The sequence below is a fragment of the Myotis daubentonii genome, chromosome 1, assembly GCF_963259705.1.
Source record: "Myotis daubentonii chromosome 1, mMyoDau2.1, whole genome shotgun sequence".
NCBI classification, from domain to species: Eukaryota; Metazoa; Chordata; class Mammalia; order Chiroptera; family Vespertilionidae; genus Myotis; species Myotis daubentonii.
Window position 1 is genome coordinate 180,773,197 of NC_081840.1, and position 23,199 is coordinate 180,796,395.

The 23,199-nt window shown below is 35.6% G+C and overlaps 1 protein-coding gene across 1 annotated transcript in view; it reads right to left on the reverse strand.

The window, feature by feature from the left end:
• Positions 1–23,199, reverse strand: part of CFAP299 (cilia and flagella associated protein 299) — a 554,285-nt gene that overhangs the window by 12,816 nt on the left and 518,270 nt on the right. The window contains exon 5 of the mRNA XM_059681982.1: positions 3,180–3,309. Within this exon, the coding sequence (XP_059537965.1) occupies positions 3,180–3,309 (130 nt within the window). The remainder of the gene's footprint in view (positions 1–3,179; positions 3,310–23,199) is intronic.

A 23,199-nucleotide genomic window follows, 5' to 3' on the forward strand; every position in this document is an offset into this window, starting at 1 on the left:
AAGAATCATTGATCAGCTGCCTTCTGCATGCCCCCCACTGGGGATCAAGCCTTCAATCCAGGCATGTGCTCTGACCAGAAATTGAACTGTGACCTCCTGGTTCATAGATCAATGCTCAACCACTGAGCCATGCCAGCCAGGCAAAATATTGAATTTTAAAATGTAATTCTTATTATTGTGCATTGGCAGTTTTAAAAACTTGATATTTTAGCTAACTTCTGATTTTCTTGTAGGTCTGTATGAGATGCTTTGTGGGTACATAACATATAAAAGGATCACAGCTCCTTGAAGAAGGTGAATAAGTTAAAAATTATGTAGGAATGCACATAATATTTTTATATATAACCATGAAAATTGAAACATTTGTGTTATTTTTTGAGAACAAATGCTTGAGAACACATGTTTGAGGACAGAGTACCAAGTCTCTTGAGATTATTGTCTTTTTTATGGAGAAGATTTTCTCAATTGTGGTTCAAGGATAATCTGTAGCAGAATCACACTGGCTGCTTTTGGGCCCAGTTGAGTCAGAATCTCTGTGACTTGGGCCTGGGGCTGTAGGGGGACCCTAGAGATCAGGAAAGAACAACAACACTTTCATCCTCAAGTTGTGAACAATAAAGCTCAAGGAGGTTAAATTAATTGTTCAAGGCCATGCTGCCAGTTGAAGTAAGATCTAGAATTTTGTTTATTGATGCTAAGACCAACATTCTTTTCTAGTAAATCAACTATTAATTTTTATCTTCAAAAGGTAAAATTTAAAGAAATAAAAGTTTAAAAATGTTATCAGATATCCCATCTAATAATTCTTTACTCTTATCACTAATAAACTAAATCCTTGTTTCTTTCTCTAGAATTTAGAAATACCTTTCCTTCAGACTCATAAATCTTTGAATTATAATCAAAACCTTCAAGAAATAAAGAGGAATATGTTACATTTCATGAATTGTTGACTAAATCTTTGAAATTTTGTGGTTGATTATTTTGGAAGTGAGTGTTTTAAAGTTATTTGAACCATGTTCAAGTAACAGTTTGCATTCAATAATGACTCCACAAAGACCATAAAACTATAATTCATGACATACATCCTTGAAGTATTTATTAGCCATTAGTTAAAACAGAGTTCTAAAATAGTCTAAGTGTGATGTCATTCAAAACTGATTCAAAAATTTGTTTCACACATCTTAATGAAGCTATTAATAATTTTGTATATTTTTATGAATATAGTTTAGCTTTCTAAAAGGAAAAGACTCTGTAAATGCTATTTATTAAGTTTTCTGTACTAATTGATAACGTTTTGACACTCATTTATGATAGAAAAAGGTCATCACTAGAGAGATGGTGTGCTGATAAACTCACCTAGCATTAATACATTTATAATAAATATGGCCCTAAAGATTTTCAGGTCTAGTCCTTCATTTTACTGATGAGAAATATAAGACCAGAAAATAGTAATGTTATTTTTGAAGAAGATAGCATTGTGACAGAAACAAGTACCCAAACCTCTTTTCTTCCTTTTCCAGAACTCCTGTTTACAGCTGAGCATATGGCCATCTGAATCAGGATTACATTTTCCAGTCTCCCAAGTAGCTAGATATGACCACCTGACTAAGCTTTGGTCATAGAACATATGTGGACATTTATGTGGTAGCTTTCAGGAAACGCCCTTAAAAGGAAGTGAGAGCTTGTCCTTTGCACCCTCTGAGTTCCCTCCATGAATCCTGTTTGGAATGCAGTTGTTTGGGCTGAAGATCTATTTTGCCCGATGAGGATAAGGACCAGCCTCACCCAGATGACCATGGAGCTGCCATTCCAACTTTGGACTGACAATATCTCCACTCACACATGGAAAAGAAAGAAGCTTCTTCTGTTTAAGTCACTGTCTTGGGGTTCCTGATATTTGCAGTTGTCACAGAGTTAGGAAAAGTGGTTTTGCAACCACTTTTGTCTGTTTAGTCAGTCCTTCCTGAGAGAGCAAGAATGACTATCTAAAAAGGCAATAAACCCTTTCTTGCTATAGAATTTCATTTACTCATTCTTTGAGCACATAGATATTGAGCACTTTCTATGAGCAAGGAACTTCACTAAGTAGATATGACACAAAAATAATTTTATTGTTGATTTTGAATTTCTAAAATGTTTTAGAAAAGTTTTAGAACAAGATCCTCCTTTTTCTTGGTCCATCCTTGTCCCTATCCCAGGCATATCGTATAACTTTTATTTTTTTCCCTATGAAGGACTGATTTTCTGGACTTCAATTTTAGACTGATGCTGTCATGTGACTAACATATATTTCAAAAGTAAAAAAAAAAAAAGCCCAAGAGACTCAAGCACATATGACGTTAAGTTTTAACCTTCACCCCCAAACATATGACAAGTCATGATTAAAATCATGATGCAAATGTAGCCTTTGAATTATGTAAGATATAAATATTTGTCCTTGAACAAAATCAAAATATCAATGAACATATCTTTAAAATATTTTTTTAAATATATTTTATTGATTTTTTTACAGAGAGGAAGGGAGAGTGATAGTTAGAAACATCGATGAGAGAGAAACATCGATCAGCTGCCTTCTGCACATCTCCTACTGGGGATGTGCCCGCAACCCAGGTACATGCCCTTGACCGGAATCGAACCTGGGACCTTTCAGTCCGTAGGCCGATGCTCTATCCACTGAGCCAAACCGGTTTTGGCGAAAATATTTAAATAAAATGTATTTTCTAAGTTAACACTTAGAAATACACTAAGGACCATATTATTTTCAGGGTTAGTTACATATAAAAAGGAATATTAGAATTCTGGGTACATATATGAGTTGAGAGTCTCCCTTCCCTACATGACTCATCTCCACATAGAGTAAAAAGTGACCGGCCATCTGCAAGATTAGATCAAACAAATGCATTGCCCACTGACTCCCTGATCTCATTCTGTGTAAGCATGGAGAAGTATCCCCATATATGTGTTCTATTTAAATACCACCCCCCAAATTCTTTATTGATTTCTGATAATTTTTTGTTTTGGAGTGCTTTTTTTTTTAAAGAATAGTACATGCTCTAAGTTTCAACATATTTTTTTTTCAACTCTAGATTTAAACTTTAAGGTTGTCAAATATATAATAAAATTTTGAATAATGATAGAAATACAATCAAATTTGGAGATAAATATAAAAGCAGACTTACTTTTGGGTCCACGTTGAGAATTTTTCTGTCTCTTTTGTATTTGAAAAGCAAGCCTTCTGGATTATCAGCAATCACTTGATAATTGGGAGTTGAATTCCAAACAGCAATTTGACTGTCCCAGTTGTAAAAGCTATAAAAATAAATATTTATTAGGAATTTATATGTATAGTATATAAGATTGACAAATATATTTCAGAAAATATTTTGGGAAGTTCAGTTGCAAGATAAGTGGATCAAATCATAATTTGTACTACCATGTAGATTACATGTACTTAAAATTCTTGCAGAAGAGTTTAGACTGGGTTATTCTCAAACCATTTACATATTTCTCAAATCAGATACATATTTATGGATATTTTGCATGATTTCCTGCTTTGGACACTCTAACATCTAGGGTCTATTCCAGTACAGTATTATATTCCCAGGAAGTCAAGAAGAAAATTGATGCAATTTAAAGCTATTTTTTCCTGCTCAGACTCTTCAGGGTATTAAGAATATTCAGGTTATTAAGAGGCTGTTTACAAAAAGGAAAAGCAGGCTAAGTTTATCATCTCTTTTCATTCAAAACAAATGAATTCATTTCTTTCAGGGTCTATTTTTCAATAATATATTTCCTGGGGAGTGAGGAAACAATTTGCATCTGATAGGTTCCCATAGACCAGGCATGAGGTAATGTATTTGATCACAACCCATGTGAGGTTGTTCTCATTTTGCAGACAAGGCAAACAGACTAGGGGAGGTTAACTAGCATAGTCAAGGCCTTGAAACTAATATGCCATAAACTAATATTTCAACTAAGATCTGTGCTTTTTTTCAAACATATGTGTTCTTTCTCTTGTTCAACATTGCCAGCACTTTATCCTTTTGTTGTTGTTGATCTATGAAAACTCCTATTTTTTTCATGTCTTATTTTATACCTACTTGTCAAAAATGAATATAATGTTGTCATATCAGTTGGAAGAAGAATACTCAATATGCTTATTTTACATGTCTTATTCCTGTTAACACATTTCTAATATTATACTAATAGGATCAAATATGAATGCATTTCTGGTATGTCTAATATTATTTTATTTCCGTGCTGTCTTGCCTTCTATTACTCTCTTTATTTATTTATTTTGAAAGAGTAGACTTTATTGATTAAATTTACTCTGAATTATATTGTTTTCTGAGGCATCGACTTTTGTGCTATTACCTGAAAATGTAATGTTTACCCTCAACTTTTTCCATACTCAGAAAGAACCTTGGAGAGTATACTAGTGATAACTGTTTCCCGCTCATTCCCCACTACTCTTTCTATGTTCAAGACATAGGGATGTCTGCCCTTCCTAAGTCACAGAGTTAGGTAAAGTGATTTTGTAACGATCTTTGTCTGTTTAGTTAGTCCTTCTTGAGAGAGCAAGAATGACTATTAAAAAGGAAAAGATGGTGGTGAGTTAAGGAAAGGAGATGAGCATTCATGGTTTGTGGGGTTTTCACTTTAGCTAGTCTTCATAAGTGGGATTTGGCATGGCAGGCTTAGCCTCCAATAAGGTGATGGTAGCTAGCAGCTTATATATAGTATTGATTATAAATTAATTTCACTGGTGAAGGTATTAGGAGCCAGTTTGACTATGCACCTAAGCTAGATTCTTGAATTCAAGTTAATACATAACAGAAAGTCATTTGACCTTCATCTTACTGACTGTTCAGTTAGGAGTTTGCTAAATTGGAATAGGAAACATGGGTGTGATTCTAAATCTTTCATATAATTCTCTCTAAATAATTATTTACGAGATGTATAGATATAGGTAATCCCAGTAAATGCTTGAGTCACAGCTATGCTTGGAAGTAACATGGCTTATATCATACATTCCTATCTTGTTTCTCAGATCTAAAATTAAAAGCCTTGTTAAAGTCCAAGTAGCGTGTGTGTGTGTGTGTGTGTGTGTGTGTGTGACTAAATAAAAAGCTAATTTGCAGAGCTCTTTAATTTTTATTTTATTGTGATAAGAACACAACAGCAGATTGACCCTTTCACAAAATTTTTAAGTGTACAGTACATTACTGTTGACTGTAGGTACAATGTTGTACACTAGAGCTCTATAACTTATTCATCGCGCTGAACTGAAACTTTATGGCCATTAATTAAACCCCTAATTTCCCCTCTCTCCAGCACTAGGTAACTGCTGTTCCTCTCTTTGATTCTATGAATTTGACTATTTTAGATACCTCATGTAAGTGAAATTATACAGTATTTGTTTTTTGGTGATTGACTTATTTCACTTTGCATAGCATCCTCAAGGTTCATCCATGTTGTCCCATATTGCAGAATTTCCTTCTTTTTAGGGCTGAATAAATATTCCATTGGATTTATAAGCCATATTTTCTGTCTCCATTCATCTGTCAATGGACATTTAGGTAATTTTCATATTTTGTCTATTGTGAATAATATCTTTTAGATCACATATAGTTGAGTATTTTGTGTATTTTTTTTATTCATCTCGCCACTCTATGTTTTTTTTTTTTAAATCAAGGAGTTTAATCCATTTACATAAAGTAATTATTGATAGGAAAGGCTTATACTCTTGGCTTTTTATTATTTTCCATTAGTCTTGAAATTCTTTTGTCTGCCTTTTTCTCTTTTACTATCTTCATTTTTGTTTGTTGATTCTTTTATTGATATGGTTTGAATGATTTCTTATTATTTTGTGTATATTTGCTTAAAGTATTTTTTTGGTGGTTACCTTGGGGTTTACATAAAATATCTTCTAGTTTTAACAGTAAATTTTAAGCTGATAATAACTTAAGTTCAATCACACATGCAAACTTTACACTTTAAATTCTCCCCACATGTAGTTTATGTTATTGTTGTCACAGTTTACATATATTCATATTATGTATATTTTAATATATTTTAGTTACAGTTATTTTTAAACTTTTGCCCTTTAACATAATAGAATTAAAAGTGATTTAACCACTATCATTATAGTAATACAATACTCTGTATTTGTTTACTGGTATATATTTACCTTTATCAGTGAGTTTTATACTTTTTATGCTGCCATATTTCTGTTTAGCATCCTTTCATTTCAACTTAAAGAACTCCTGTTAGCATTTCTTGTAAGATAGGTCTAGTAATGATGAACTCTCAGAGATTTTCTGTTTTGGGAAAGTCTTTATCTCTTCTTCATTGTTGAAGGGCAATTTTGCTGAGTATAGCATCTTGGTTGGCAACTTGTTTTCTTTCAGCACTGTGAACATATTATTCCACTCCCTTCTGGCCTACAGGTTTCTTCTAAAAATTTGCTTACTTTCATGTTACTGTGTCCTGTAGATATAATGTCACTTTTCTCCTTTTTTCAAAATTGTCTATTTGTCCTTGATTTTGTCAATGTGATTATAATCGGTCTTAATGTAGATTTCTTTTGAATTTATTTAAATGGTATTTCTTTAACTTCTTAGATCTGAATACCCATTTCCTTTTTCAGATTTGGGAACTTTTCAGCCATTATTTTTTTCTTTGAGTAAGTATTCTTGCCCTTTGTCTCTCCCTTTGTCTGGGAATCCCACAATGTGTATATTGGTCCCTTAAGGATGTCCTTTAAATTTTCTTCACTCTTTTTCATTCTGTCTTCTTTTTGCTCCTCTGACTTATTCCCAATGACAAGTCTTCGAGTTTATTGATCCTCTCTTCTGTTTAATCCAGTCTGATATTAAAATCCTCTAGTGAATTTTTTAGTTCAATTATTGTGTTTTTAGCTTCATGATTTCTGTTTTGTACCTTTAAATATTTTCTGTCTTGGCTGAATTTCTCACTTTGTTTATGTACTATATTCTTGATCTCAGTGAGCATCTTTATGACAGTTATTTTGAATTTTCTTTCAGGTAAATAATATTATTCGTTTCTTTTGGGTCAGTTTCTGGAGATTAATCTTATTCCTTTTTTAGGGAACATTTTTGCCCAATTCTTGATTTTTCTTGACTCTGTTTTGAGGTCCACATTAGACAAGGCAGGCCACTCTCCCAGTATTCATAGACTGGCCTCATACAAAAGACCTCTACCAATCAGCTTGGCAAGAGATTCTGAGGGCTTCTTCCTACTTTTTCCTCCCCAGGTGGAAAAAGGCGGCTGTGGGTTTTGTATGCTTGCTCTGTGATGAACAGGTGGTAGAATATATGGTGCCTACCAACCCACACCACTGTCTCCATTTTCCCCTAGGTTAGTGGTTCTCAACCTTCTGGCCCTTTAAATACAGTTCCTCATGTTGTGACCCAACCATAAAATTATTTTCATTGCTACTTCATAACTGCAATGTTGCTACTGCTATGAATCGTAATGTAAATATCTGATATGCAGGATGGTCTTACGTGACCCCTGTGAAAGGGTCGTTCGACCGCCAAAGGGGTCGTGACCCATAGGTTGATAACCGCTGCCCTAGGTGGATAGACTGTACAAGACACATCAGAGCTCCAAGACTGGCAGAATAGAAACCAGTCCTCTGAGAAGTCCTCTCAGAAATGGTGGGGATCTGGATATATAAACCAGACCCTTCATTTCCTGGGAGAATTTGACCACCAGGGGGTTTCCTTTTGATCATAAGGTATACCAAGAGGGTGTCCCAAACCTCTCTATTAGTTTTGGTAGGGCTGGTTTTGCATTTGCCTGGGGTGTACAGGAGCCTTTCAGTTAGTTTTTGGATTCTCACAAAAGGATTTTGTCTGGGGGTTGTTGCCAAATATGTGTGTTTGTAGCGGGGGAGAGAGGGCCCGTAGTTCCTACTCTGCTACTTGCTGATGTCATCAATACAGATGCAGAATGGGCTAATGCATATTTTAACCTTACTTCCACTCCTTTTAAGCCAACTACATTCAGATCCTCACTCTAGATATTGTCATGAACCATAACTCTATTGAATTTTTATTGTCTCCTGGTATTCTTTTGTTAGTTAATGTACACCACTAATTTGGCTTCACTGAGGCCTTAGGTTCCTGGCTCTCCCTTTCTATACTAATTTACAACAAGTAGCTTTTTTTTTTTTTTTTTTTTTTTACTTATTATCTACAATTCATAAGATACTTGCCAGCACTTACAAATTTCTTACTAATTTGACCTTCTTTATATTGAAAAATACCAGCTTTAGATCAATCCAAATGTTTGATTTCACTGTTCCTGCATATGATCTGTGATAATTCTTGCTGAATTTAACATACTGGATACTATTCATGTAACTTTAAATTCAAAATATATAGCTGCTTTTGGATTCTAGACATTGCAGAATAATTTCTCATGTTTTTAGTTATCATTCTTTATCATTCATTACATTGTTTCCACTCCCCAATTTCTTCACTTTCTTCCATGCTCTTAGATGATCTCACCTCTTACTTTATTAAGAAAATAAAGTACATTAAATGGAAACATGATCAACATCTGGTGCCATCACTAGCAAATTTCTTTATATTGACAGTGTCCCTGCTTATTTCCATTTTCAACTCAGAGGAATAAGTGCCCCTCTTTCTTTACAAGATAAAAGTCATCACCATGTGTGATCTGAAGTTTATCCCTTTTGCTTCTTTAATACTTTCAATAATTGTCCAAAATTTCCTTAATATTATCAAACTCACCTCACCACAAAACCTTTCCCCAGAACTAGCAAATACTTACAAATCATCCCAACTAAACAAAGAGCAGGAAAAAAGAGAGAAAGAAAAACAAAGAAAATAAGAAAAGATAGGTGAAAGACAGAAAAAAGTAGAAGAGGAATAAGAAGGGTAAAGGAAAGAACAGAAAAGATTAAAAAACTTACCTAAACTTAGATTCTCTCCAGACTGTTACATTTCTCTCCTAAGACATCATAATTAAACCTATCTTCTTCATACCAACCCACCTTCTTCCTCTCAGTTCTCTTGCCTGAGCTGCTGTTCCATATCATCTGCTCAACTGTACTTAACTGGGATCAACCATAAACTCCTAAATCTCAGTATATCAAAAGCTAAGTTTTTCTTTCTTACTAAGTTTATTTATCTTTGTTGTGCTGTCTATATCAATACGTGGCACTCAAGAAATGTGTATTTATTTAATAAACGATGCATTCCCATTTCTAATATTATTATGTATAATTCAATTGATTATATTATTTCTGTTATTATAGAATTAAAATAAAGAAGTAGCAAGAATAGTCATTTTTAAAGTAAATTAAGAGAATTTACCTGAAATATTGATCTGGGACTTAGAAAATATAAACCCCGATGCAATGATTTAAATTTTCTCTTATCTAAAGTTCAGAGGTTGAACTATATATTGAAAAGATTCTTTATAATGCTAATATTTTACTGTTGTAAAAGCCATCTTTGATTCAGTAAGTTCTTACACATTATTTTGATTTACATCTCATTGTTCACATCTTGAATATACTTATAGAAAACTTCAAACACATTGTATCTAAAATATATAGAAGGTAAAAGATACTTTTATGAATAACTTAAGGTTTTTGTAACAAAAAAACAAATTTCCATTTTCTTCCTATGATAAATATCCTAGTAATTGTGTATTTTAGTGCACAGGTATAAGAATATACTTATACACATATACACAAATAAGTTCAAATAATAAAATGAAATGAATATGTGGAAAGTCTGTTCATTATGTGATAAGGGGGCCTCAATGTATGCTTTTGAAAACAATTACCTGTTTGTCATCTATTTTACATGTTAACGCCTAGAACAAGAGAAAATATTTTGATAACATCATAGGGCAACAGAGCTTTGGACTACCAGGAGAAAAAAATATAAAGCCATTTCTCCAGAATACCATTTTTATACTAGTTTTACTAAATATCTTCCTTCAAATAGAATGGGAAGGGCATATTTATGGAAATTATTAAAACACAAAAACACAATGTTAGCTTTATTTTTTAAAAGAACATAAAATATATTTAAAAGCAAGCTAAGGTCTTAGGAGTTAATACAGAACAAAAATAATGATTATAACAGCTCCTGTATCCAGTATATAAAACATAGTGAAAGAAATTAAATCCATACCAAGTGAGCATGAAATTTGATATCACAGAGAACACATCACTGAAAATTAAGTTGTTTTCATGTAAGATATTTTTCCTCTGAATATAAACAACAGTTTATAATGATTAGGAAGAATTTTTTGTTTCAGACTCCATAAATAATGGTACCTTTTTGAGTTTTATGCAGTTGGACCAGTAGACATTTAAGTACCTAAAATTTGCATGTAGGTATAAAGTTAAAGCACAGTTTAGTTGAGAGAAAAAGAAAGAAAATATTTATAAAATATATTTTTTAGGATAGAGACATATTTATATTTAAAGGAAATCTATAAACATAAAATAGCCTTGGAAACTTAGAGAAATAGCTTTATGGAATAAAAAAGATTTTTATTGAAAATGAAAATCCAGAAGATCTTCTATAAATCATGGTAATTAAGTGTTAAACATTATGGTCTTTCTTTTTATCTGTCTAGAGAGCCTGAAAGTAGAATGACCTTTTAATTTTATTGTCCAAACTAGGATCTTTTTGAGAAAGAAGTGGGCTGCTAGTAACAATTGTGCTAAGACAACATGGGTAAGCTCAAATGATGCTGGGCAAACTGAGATATGTGGTTTCCACACCTACAAACCATTTAACACTACTCTTTTAGAGTTGATTGGACCAATGTTTGTGTAAAATATTTCCAAAAATTTCCAAAGATTAGCCAAAAATATGATAAAGATGTTGAAATAATGCTAAAATGTGTTCTTGTGGTTGATCCTTTTTATTTCCTTTTATTGCTATGGAAAAATTATATTATGTGGAATTGCAATTGTGGTGTAGAGACATAAAATTTAATGTAGAATAATAAATATTCCTATTCTTTTTCTATTTTTCAAATAATGTCAAAGCAGTAAGACATTCTATAATAACTAATCTTCTGAAGTATCGTATTCCATGTAAAAATATAATTTGATCAGTTATTTTGGTTGGTAGGAATATGATTAGTGTTTCCATAAGTTACTTAACTTGGCTCTTATTTGTGAATATATATTGTATTCCCAAATTAAATCAGTTATTTAATAAATGCATATGCCAGTTGGGAAAATATAGATAACTGTTGAACAGCCCACTGTAACTATTAAAATAATTGAGAACATTAAAAACCCTAGTGACAGATAGTCAGAAGGGTCACTCAATTCAGTTCAGTTTTGGGCATCTATTTTGTGCCCACAGTGGTCCTGAATATTTAACAATGAAAAGAAACATAGTTTGTGGGATCTCAAAAATACAAACAAAAGATTACAATACAGTGTGAAAATAATACAATAGAAAATTTATGGCCCTAACCGGTTTGGCTCAGTGGATAGAGCATCGGCCTGCGGACTGAAGAGTCCCAGGTTCGATTCCGGTCAAGGGTATGTACCTTGGTTGCAGGCACATCCCCAGTGGGGAGTGTGCAGGAGGCAGCTGAATCAATGTTTCTCTCTCATCGATGTTTCTAACTCTCTATCCCTTTCCCTTCCTCTTTGTAAAAAATATTAATAAAATATATTAAAAAAAAGAAAATGTAAGGTATTTTTGGACCATAGTGGTAAAAAAAGAACATATGTCTTAGTGAAATGTATTCAGATTTTCCTGATGGAAAGCATTAGGGCCAAGCATTTCAGAAGTTAGATTAGCTAAAAACTGAAAAATGTACATACATCAGTGTTAACCATTATGAGAGATTTTCAATAGTACACTGGGAGATGAGGCAGAAGGTAAATTGTTGTGGGTTGACATTAACTATGAAATGTGATTCTTAACTATCTCTTACCCAAATGCAGCAACTTTGGGTGTGCCTTCCCTTTGGAGCTAGAGTGGGCTCAGAGCGAAGGACTCGTGGAGAGCCAGAAAGGTTCGTTCTCCTATCACTCTAAGGCACATGGATGGAAGGGAGAGTTCATTGCCAGCTGGTCATCACTTCTGATTTTCACTTGAGTAAAAAGACAGATGGACACCTGTTTGGCATGTTCACCAAGTCACGTGCTCTGAACCAAAAGTGTGTTGTTAAGTGGATAGACTGGTTGGAAGTGTTTGGATACTGGACTAATTGTAATAAGACCTCACGGGTAGAGAACAGTGTAACCCAATGGGGTATTTCTTAAGTCACTACTAAGGAGCTCCTTCATCAGAGGAAACTTTCTTATAGGCAGACATTCTGAGGGAGGATTCCATACCTACTTCCAGGCTCCTAAACTGTAAGCTGGCCTTCTCACTGGGTCTCCTAGATCCCTGGTGGGACAGGGGGAAAGGAGTGGGTAACAATAACATATGTACCTATTACCAGGTCTCCCTCACCCCACACCAGAGCTATTGAGACAGATTTATGAGTTACACAAAGCTCTTTTTGATTGTTAAGTCAGAGCAAGAATTAGAAATATCCTGGAGTACATCTCAGTTGCACATCATAGAGTGAGAACCTCCAGGTCAAGCAAGAATGCCATATAGTTAGTTCTATAGAAATTAAGTTTGGGGCATGTAAGAAACCTTGGGGCTTTTCTCGAGTTCACCAGGTCAGGTGTGTGTGTGTGTGTGTGTGTGTGTGTGTGTGTGTGTGTGTGAGAGAGAGAGAGAGAGAGAGAGAGAGAGAGAGAGAGAGAGAACTTGAGATAGTTTTCCTGGACAAACAAGGGGGACTATATGGCCATTTGTAGAAAAGTGATGGAATAGGAAGCACTTTTTCAAAGCAGAAACTTGAAGAGATGGGATGGGTATCACAGGGAGCCTGACCTTAATCTCATTCTCTTACTGATACTATTGAAATTACTATTGCTAATGTTATTTTGCAATGATGTAGTGCTTTATCATTTAGCTTTGACCTTTAAATTCTTGTTTAATGTCCAAAACAATCATGTGAGAGAGATGGGGAACAAATGTATTGTTATTATTATTACTTTAAAGAAGAGAAGAATCAAGCTATAGAATGTTCTAGCTATTATGTAGCTAAATCAGCATTCAATCTATGACTTTCAGATAATTATTTCATTGCTTTTCTCCTGGATGTCAGATTTCTCAGGCTAGGCAAAAGTCCTATATCCCATGAAAGTAGTCAAGATTCTCCCTTGAGAGCAAACCCTAGGAAGAGGAAGGCAAGACATAAACTCCAAACAGAAAACTTTCTGAGCCAAATTATCCCTTTATAGTAAAAATGAAGCTACAAAGAGGGAATTGTTTCATCACAGCGAGTGTACAGAGTGACCCCTCTCAAATATTGGGCCTGCTTCACCAGGTGCATTAGAGCAGGAAGAGAAACCTTGGAGCCAGGTGTATGTGTGTGTGTCAAAAATCAAAATAGTTTTCCTGGACAAACTAGGGGGATGATTGAAATAAAGCCATTCTGGGCAGCTTCTTTTTTTAAATATATATTTTATTTATTTTTTACAGAGAGGAAGGGAAAGGGATAGAGAGTTAGAAACATGGATGAGAGAAAAATATCCATCAGCTGCCTCCTGCACAACCCCTACTGGGGATGTGCCCGCAACCAAGGTACATGCCCTTGATAGGAATCGAACCTGGGACCTTTCAGTCCGCAGGCCGGCGCTCTGTCCACTGAGCCAAACCGGTTACAGCCTGGGCAGCTTCTTTATGTTCTTGGCATGCTGTGGATATTGTAACGCGTAGATCTTGTTGGAAAAATTACTTATATGAGTACCAGGGTTATCACTGAGTGAGACACAGTGCTCTCCCAGATGAACGGAACTGATGACCTGGTTCAGGACCTCTCCACGTCCATGGTGTCATTCATGGCAATTTCCCCAATTGTCTAGATTAAAGAGCTGCTCCACATATTAGGCTCTATCTCCTCCCACCCAACTAGGCCAGCTGAGAGGTTCTAATAAGGTAAATGTTTAAGTAAATAGGGTTTGGAAAAGATTCCTGCTTCAAAGTAGCCCTTTTGAGCATTTTTTTTCCTGCAGGCAAAGAGGAAAATATAGGGTGTCCCAAAAAATGTATGCACACTTTAACAGCTGATAGCTCAATTGATGTTTCTTTCTTTTGAAATTTAACCCATTGAAAATAATAATTATTTAAAGTGTGCATACATTTTTGGGACACCCTGTATGTTATGTAGAGGCCACGTGACTTAGAGCAAGGCACAAAGTTGAAAGAAGTGCTTGTGAAATCACATTGATTCATTCATTCATTAAAAAAAACCCCTTTAACATTAATGGAAATAATATACTATATGTCAAGCACAATTTTATGTGTTTGGGATAGAACTATGTATAAGATATAGAACCTGCCTTATGATTTTACTGTCTAACAGGAGAAAAGAGATAATCCAAACAATACAAATATGCCTGGAATTCTATGTGAAAGATAGAGGAAGGAAGCTTTACCCAGACTAAGGGAACAGGAGGAGAATTTAAGGATAGCTTCCTGGAGGAAGTAATGCTAGACCTGAATCTTAAATGAATTATAAGAATTAGCCAGGCTGAGGGATGGAAAAAATAACCTTTCAGCTAGATAAGACAGCATGGGGAATGCATGTTGTTGAGAATCAGAATGGAGAATGCTGGAAGTGAAGTGGCCAACAATTCAATATCAATAGAAAAGAAAGTGCAAGCAGGTGGTAGAGAAATGAGATTGGCGATATACCCAGAGAACAAGTTACAGAAGGCCTTATTTACCACACCAAATCACATTATATTTATCCTGTAGGCAATGGGAACATCTGAGGGCTATAAACAGAAAAGTGACATGGCCAGATATGCAATTTGGATAGATTATTATCCTTGAAGTGGGTGGAGAATGAATTTAAGGGCTGTCAGTGAAGAGTGCTAGAAGCCAAAGGATGTTTAAAGTCTGTTTCATTAATCCAGGCCAGAATTAAAAAAAAAAAAAAAAGATGACAGGTTATGTAGTTGGAGAAAAAGAGATACAATTAGGGGATATATAGCAGATAGCAATTATAGAAGTCATTAGTGAGAAGTGTTATAGATAACTCTTAGATTTCTAGATTGGAAGATTGGATGGATAGTGCTGTCATATTAGAAGAAACATCTTTTCTTTATGCTCTAGTAATTTGGTGCCAATGAGAACATTTGCCTGTGATTAGACCCTATGATCTTAGGTAGATCCTAAATATTTAATAATGTTATAGCCTATTATTGGATTGGTTTCCTTAGTGTTATTTAATGACCACCTTTGCCTTTTATTGCAGTCTTTGGCTTAAATTCTGTTTTGTCTGATGTAAGTATAGCTCCCTCTGCATGTTTTTTTGCTTTTGATTCTCATGTGCATGAAGTATCTGTTTCAGTTGTGTGTCCTTAAAGCAGAAGTGAATCTCTTATAGGCAGCATATAGTTGGGTCTTATTTTATTTTTAAAATCTATTCAGCTACTTTATGTTTTTTGATTGAATAATTTTGTCCATTTACATTTAAAGTGATTATTGATAGGTGTGGACTTACTATTGCCATTTTTTTCTGACTGTTTGCAATTCCTTTGTTCCTTTCTTCTCTTGTTTTCCTCCCCTGTGATTTAATAATATGCATTTATGCTTAAATGTCTTTCTATTTTGTATATTTATTATAGGTTTTTGTTTTGTGGTTACTGTGAGGTTTACATAAAACATCTTATTTTTGTAATAGCCTATTTTAAGCTGATAACTTAATTTCAATATATACAAAAGCTCTACATTTACACATTTCCCCCTTTTTTTGTTTTTAATGCCACAATTTACATTCGATATACATAAGAGTCTAAGAAGGAAATAGAGAACTGCATATGCATGTAGGAATGCTAAGATAAGGCAAATCAAAGGGAATAGGAGGTATGACAAAATAACTGGGAGACCACCCCCCCCTCCTTGTCAAATGCTAGAAAGAAATGTGACTATGAAGACCAAAACTTGGTGGCTGTTATTGATAACTATCCTCTTAGGGGTTAGTGTATATTTCTCTTAGGTTGAGGAAATAGTATAGATTAAAAATGTTTGCTGCTTCTATTGCAATTATAAGAATAAAATTCTGTCCTTTAAAAATTATTTAACTCAACACATTATTCCTATCCTGGAAGGTCTCGGCAACTCAAAATTTTGTGAATATTAAAATATTTTGAATGCTTGATCAGCAGCATCATTACTCATTTTTATGTTATGAATACTGAGATGTTCTTTAGGCTTATTAATCTATGAGTAGTAACAAGTTATTTATTATAATTGCCTTCATATCTATGAGTAAATTTATAGAATTATAACTTCCCATGATAATTCTATATGGTAAGAAAGTATTTTCATTGAAATAAATGTCAGTATATTGGGAAGTATTTTCATTGAAATAAATGTCAGTATATGGGAAGAGAAAATTATGGCATGTTTTAGGTCCTAGGGATCAGGCAGAGGAGTCAGGAAGAAAAAACTAGGTGTAAGTATGTTGTGAGGGATAATAGACACTTTTCCAGCCTCAGATACTATAGCTGTGCCTTGATATGAAATGGCTCTGAATGTATGTAAAGTAAAAGAGATGTGTAATTTAGAGCCATATATAAATGAGCAATATGCAAAGAGGCTTAGGCAGCGTGGAGCTGTGATGGAGGAGCATAATGCTGGAGGAAGACACTTCCTGCTCTGCTATTATACCTGGAGAGGCATCACCAGATTAGCAGTCACACTCCAGCTCATTAAAGGACCTTTCTTAAGTGGACAGGAGCCTTGTATGGATTATCAAATATTGATATTATGTTCGTCCAGGAAATGGAATCATTTGGCAACACAAGTAAGATGACTTTGAAAAGGTTGAAGCTTCTGTGTGTAAATTACAACCCTCCTGAAAGGAAAGACAACTGAGCTTCTAAGGGTCTGGGTTTCAACAGGGACAACTTGTGGAAAGGGGTCTGGCTGGCTATTGCAAATGGTCTAGTGAGTTCGTTCAATCAAAGGATAGCAATGAAGACTTACCCCTTTGGGGACAGATATACTAGTAGACAGAATTGAAAATATCTTCTGTGATCTCTACTCTCTAATGTTGCATCTACAATATGTTATGTTGCTTGACAAAAAGACTGCTCAGTAACCAAGTTTACTAAATGTCTCACCTCAAATTGAGGAGAAAATCCTGTGTTATCTATATTGGCACAGAGGCCCTTGAACACAGAAAAAGAAGGCAAAAGATATTAGAAAAACGGTCTTTAAGATGGAGAGGCCACACGCACCTCAGTACTATAACTATAAGGATCTGAATTCTGCTAACAATTTAATGGGCTTGAGAGTGGATTCTTCCCAAGTTCATCCATGAATGAATGCAGCTCTGCCAACTCCTTAATCTCAGCCTTGTGAGATCCTGAACTGAGAAGTTAGACACACCATGCTGGACTTAAACAAAAAAACTGTGACATAGTAAATGAGTCTTATTTTAAGCCCCTAAATGTAAGGCTATTTGTTACCCAGCACTAGAAAGCTAATGTCCTGCATCACGGGGCTTTGGTATTACCTTAAATAAGTTTATTAAAGAGGAAATAAACATTTTATGATAGTTGAGATGTTGGGAGGTACTGCAGGCTCAACATTTATTTTGAATATTAAAAGGAATGTGACCTCATTTTGTACTTGAGATTGGGGAAGCGGGCATATAAGTTATAATCAGAATGCGATCAGGGAGAAATAACAAAAATAACACTGAAACAACACAGGCGAAAGCTGCAAGAGTCCGCGTAGTAGAAAAACAACCGTAGGCAGAAAGAGAAGCCGAACACTTCAAAACCTTTGAGTTTTCACTGGAAAATTTTATATTTCTGTAAATAATATGGAAAGCTATATTTAAAAACTGTCTGTCTGCCTCAACTGTACAGAACTAAGTCAAGGAAAGATGTGATGGATCTTCTGGACCAGAATAAAAATAGGAGCAGCTATTTGTTGGGGCCCATCACGATGAGGGTAGTAAGAATCAAGGAAGAAAAACATTACGTGGAAAGAGGGAGAGCTTCTCATCCAGCTATGCTCAAAGGCCTTCTTCAGTCAAATAAAAGAGTTCTCTGTTTTATATTTACCAGTGAGTCCATTACTTTATACTCATTCCATAAACCACTATATCAGAACTCTTTCTACTGGACCACAATGCTACTGTCATGTCCTTTGCAACTGATTCTTCTTTTCCTTCCTTTTGCCATTTGTTTATGGTGAATAAAAAAGAAGTGATGTTTTATCATGTTTATGAGTCATAATTTGATGAATATGAGTCATCAGTAAGTGATCCCACTATCTACCCAGTCACCCAAGGTAGAAATATGGGTCATCTCAGGCTGTTCCTCTCCCTCACCCTGCATCCTGTCTCTCATCAAGCCTCACAGATTCTATCTTCTTAACCTCTCAGGTCCATTTACTTCTCTCTAAATGCTGCAATACACACCAATTCTTACTTGAATTAATACAAGAGTTTCACAATCAGTGCCCATGCCTCTTTGGTCTGCATCCCCTCTTATCCATTACCCCCCTTGCAATCACAATTCTATTTTTAAATATCACATCAGAGATTACATACTGCTTAAAATAGTTTTCTCCCTAGCCAGAGTTAGTTGGGTGTCTTCCTGTGCATCAAAAGGTTGTGGTTTGATTTCCTGTCAGGGCACACACCTGGTTTGTGGGCTCCATCCCCAGTAGGGGGCATGCAGGAGACAGTCCATAGATGTTTCACTTCCAAATCTCTCTCTCTCTCTCTCTCAAAAATAAAATAAAATAACTTGTTTAAAAAACAAAAATATTTCCTAACACCAATAACTTTCTAAACACACTCTGCAACTTAGCACACAAACTCTACAAAACATGGAAACTGCAACTGCCACTTTGGCCACTCTGTGCACTCCCAACCCCATATTTCTTTTGAATGTTTTCCACTATGTGCATCTCTTTGATGTGCCATTCTGGGCAGTGCCTCTCTACCTGTGGACATGTTATTTTCCTTTCCTGGATGTGCCCTCTCCACATTTCTTTTTTTCATCTAGTTAAGTCCTACTCACTCTTCAAATCTCATATCACAATATACCTCCCATGGGCACCTACAACCCTCAGCTAGCCTAATTTATATTCCAATCTCTGGGCTGAATAGATACTCTACTACAGGAATTCAAGTTCTATCCTGTAATAATTGATTTACTATTCTGTCTTCTTAACTAGCCCTTGAGTCCCATGAAGTCAGGAACCAGGCTTTATTTGGCTATTCCTAGAGCTTACTGCAGCGCGTGGCACTTAGTTAGTTCCAATAAATGCTCAGCTTATTCCTCTGCTACCATGAGCTGGCCATGAGCCGTGTGAGTTGATGTCCATCCTCAGCATAAGCTCCTTTTTTGCTGAATCTACTTTCACCTTTGGTCTTCTCCTGTCCCACAAAGAGCTTGGGGTTAGGACCTTATTAGAAACTTATACATTAGTACAAAATAAACTGTCTCCTCTTTTATTTGCTGATGTCATGTACCTCTAATTGTGGGGATGTAAGCTTAGTCAGTTTTAAGAAGAGATATGTTTGAATGGGAGGGGAGGCAGTTTCCTAATTCTATTTCAACCGCATGACATACTCAGCAGCCTCTTTTGTTTGTTGTTTTAACAAATATACTGTTTTGTATATATAATGAATGGCAAAGTGGAAGGGACTGTGGTAGGTGTAATGAGAGCTTCACAGCTGGGACTCTTGTCAATATGACCAGAGCATCAAGCACCCCTTAGAAGTTGAAGATCAGAGGCCATTACAGTTGGATAAAATACACTTCACTTAAAAAAAAAAATCCCTGGCTTCACAGTTAAGAAGCTGGTAAGATATGCCTTTGGCACATATTTGAACTTGATAATGATGGTGACACCTAAAATGTAAACCAGCCATATTTTGTTCAGGAAAGATAAAGGAAGAAGATTAAGAGAGAACATGCTATGAATTTTATAATGCTTCTAGAGAAGTAAAAGGGAGGATGTGTAAGTTACTGTTTGGCACATCCTAAGGGACTTTCTAAACCTAAAAGTAATGGAAGAAATTTTAAAAGAAGGGATAGATCAACTTAACTTCATAACAATTTAAGATATTTTTATATTAAGAGAAGTTATAAATAAGAATAAAGCAAACAAACAGAAAAAATATGTGCCATACATGTCCTTAAATTATAAAACTCCCTTATAAAGTAATTTTGAAAATGTCAGTGACCCTAACTTTATACAGTGGGAGGGAACAAGAATGGATAGATCACAGAAAATCAAATAATAGCCAACAAATAATTGAAATGAGTATAGCCTTTGATAATAAAATTAATTTAAGTAAAATAAGATGGTTTTATCTTTTAAAATGAGGAATAATTAAAAAGAGTATAATACTCCCTACAGCTAGGGTGCTGTGAGACAAACATGTTCATTGATAGCTTGTGGGAATGCAAGTTACTACAGATTTTTGGAACACATTTTGGTGATGTGCACGCAAGCCTTATAAGTATCAGACCAGCAATTCCACTTCTAGGAATTAGAGACAAAGAGATATGCACATGAAGATTCTTCACAAGATTATTTATAATAGAAACAGTTTGAGTTGGCCTAAGAGGTTCCCAAATTCTGATTTAAATTAGGTCTGTAACGGGCATTAGGAAAACAACTAGTAGCAAGAAAGGCTAACTAGAAGGTGGAATCTGAAGAGAACAGTGCTTTTAAGCAGCAGATATTGTGATCCTTTTGGAATTGCAGAATCAGCCTAGTGGGTCACACCAGATGAAACTATGGGATAGTCTAGACTAGAATAGAACATATGTGAAAATACCACCCAGAAAACTTGAGGGATACTATATCTTATATCTATCTACCGCAGTGGAACCTCCATAAAATCCCTAACCAGGGGGGTGGGGTTTGGAGAGCTTTTGGACAGTGAACACGCTCATGTGCCAGGAAGGTGGAACACCCCAAACTCCACAGGGACAGGCGCTCCTGTGCTTGAGATCCTTCCAGAACTCAGCTTATGAACCTCTTCCCCTGCTGTTCATCTGTTTCTTTTATATACTTTGCGATAAACTGGTAAAATAAGTAAACATTTCCCTGATTTTTGTGAGCTGTTCTAGCAAATTATTGAACCTGTGTATGGGGGGTAGAGATTGTGGGGACCCCTGACTTTGTAGCCAAGTTGGACAGAAGTGTGGGTACCCAGGGCATCCATGACCTGAAACTGGTATCTGGAGTCAGAGCAGTCTTGTGGAACTGAGACCTTAAACTCATGGAGTCTGATATGAACTCTGGGTAGTTAGTGTTAAAAGTGAATGCAAGTTTCACACTAGCTCCCTGGAGTTAGTGTTGGACTCATACTAAATTAGAGAATACCCATTTTCTGTCCTAAGAATTGGAAAATTGGTGTAAGGAAAACCCCACACACATTTTGTGTCAGAAGTTTTGTGAACAGAGAAACAGTTTTCCTTTAATTTCTGAAAGGTGGCTCTTTTCAAAAATGTAACTGAAGTTTTATTATCAGACCTTAAAATTGCAGTAATTCTTCAATATCACCACATACCCAGTTAGCGCTCAAATTTCACCAGTTGTCTCCCTCCTTAAAGAAACATCACAGTGAAAATGGGCATATACTTTCCTGAATGCTTGCTGGCACCTAGAGCAGCATATAAACTGTACATGTGGTTTTATATATATTTTCAAGGATTATAATAAGTGGAAAAGTGGAAGGGATAGTGGGACATGTGGTGAGAGCTTCACAGGTTGGGACGCAGTAGATTCATCTCCAGCTCCACAAACTGGCAAGGTCTGATAGTAACTCCTCCCCTAACTGGCTGGGTGCAAACTCTTCATTCAGCAGAAGTCCTTTAAGGCAAAGCCCATAACTATTAAGGAAACCCTCCTTGATATAGTGATTTCCCCTCCTTGGAATGGGTTCTTTAAGAAAAGTGTAAATGTTTTGCAGCTCTTACTTTTGTTGAGCAAGTAGCAGCATGCAGCTGATTACATTTGACCTACAGTCATTGACCTGGTGAACACAGAACCGATCTCCCATCTCTCTTTTATTACATGTGGGTAAATATGTATGTGCTATATCTATGCCTATTACATGTTATATATGTATGTTTATACTAACATTTTATATTTATAATATTAAAATATTTATTTTTCTAAAATTTTATATTTATAGGGTTTTAACATTTATAACACTTTAAGATTTTCAGTTGGGAATTTAGGAGAGAGTTTAATTTTCTCTTTTATAATTTATACTAGAGACCCAGTGCATGAATTTGTGCACCAGTGGGGTCTTTTGGCCTGCCCTGTAGGATCAGGCCAAAACCGGCTCTCCAACATCCCCCGAGGGGTCCCAGATTGCACAAGGGCACAGGCCAGGCTGAGGGACCCTACTAGTGCATGATCAGGGCCAGGGAGGGACTCAGGAGGTTGGCCAGCTGAGGAGGGACCATAGAAGGGCTCCAGGGCATGTCCAGCCTGTCTCGCCCAATCCCATTCAGCCAGACCCCAGCAGCAAACTATCTTACTGGTCAGAGCAGCTGCCTCCTGGTGGTCAGTGCATATCATAGTAAGTGGTTGAGTATCCTTAGCATATCATTAGCATATTATACTTTGATTGGTTGAACGGACAACTGGACAAGCAGACACTTAGCATATTAGGCTTTTATTATATAGGATTTTTCTGTAATTTATGTATTTTCCACAATGAGTATGCCCTGTTTTTAAATAGATACTCATGGCCAGACCTGAATTCTTGATCTGCCTCTTGAACTACTGTTACTGTGAATTTCCTACTTACATTCATTGGTAACTCTGCTTATTGATGCACTTTAAAATGTCTCAATGCTTCCCTCTCCTCATAGTCCATTTCCATTCATTCCTGCCAGTGTTTCCCTCTGTAAACATGTCTCCTGTCAGGTCCTATCACCATGCCTCCCTCCACCATTGCCCCAATACAGGCGCTGAGCAGCGGCTTGTTTGTCTCTTTGCCTCGTGTTTTATATCTATTCAACTCATCTTGCACACAGCCTCCAGGGGTATTTCTTACACGCAGATTTAACCATGTTACTCCCTGATGCAA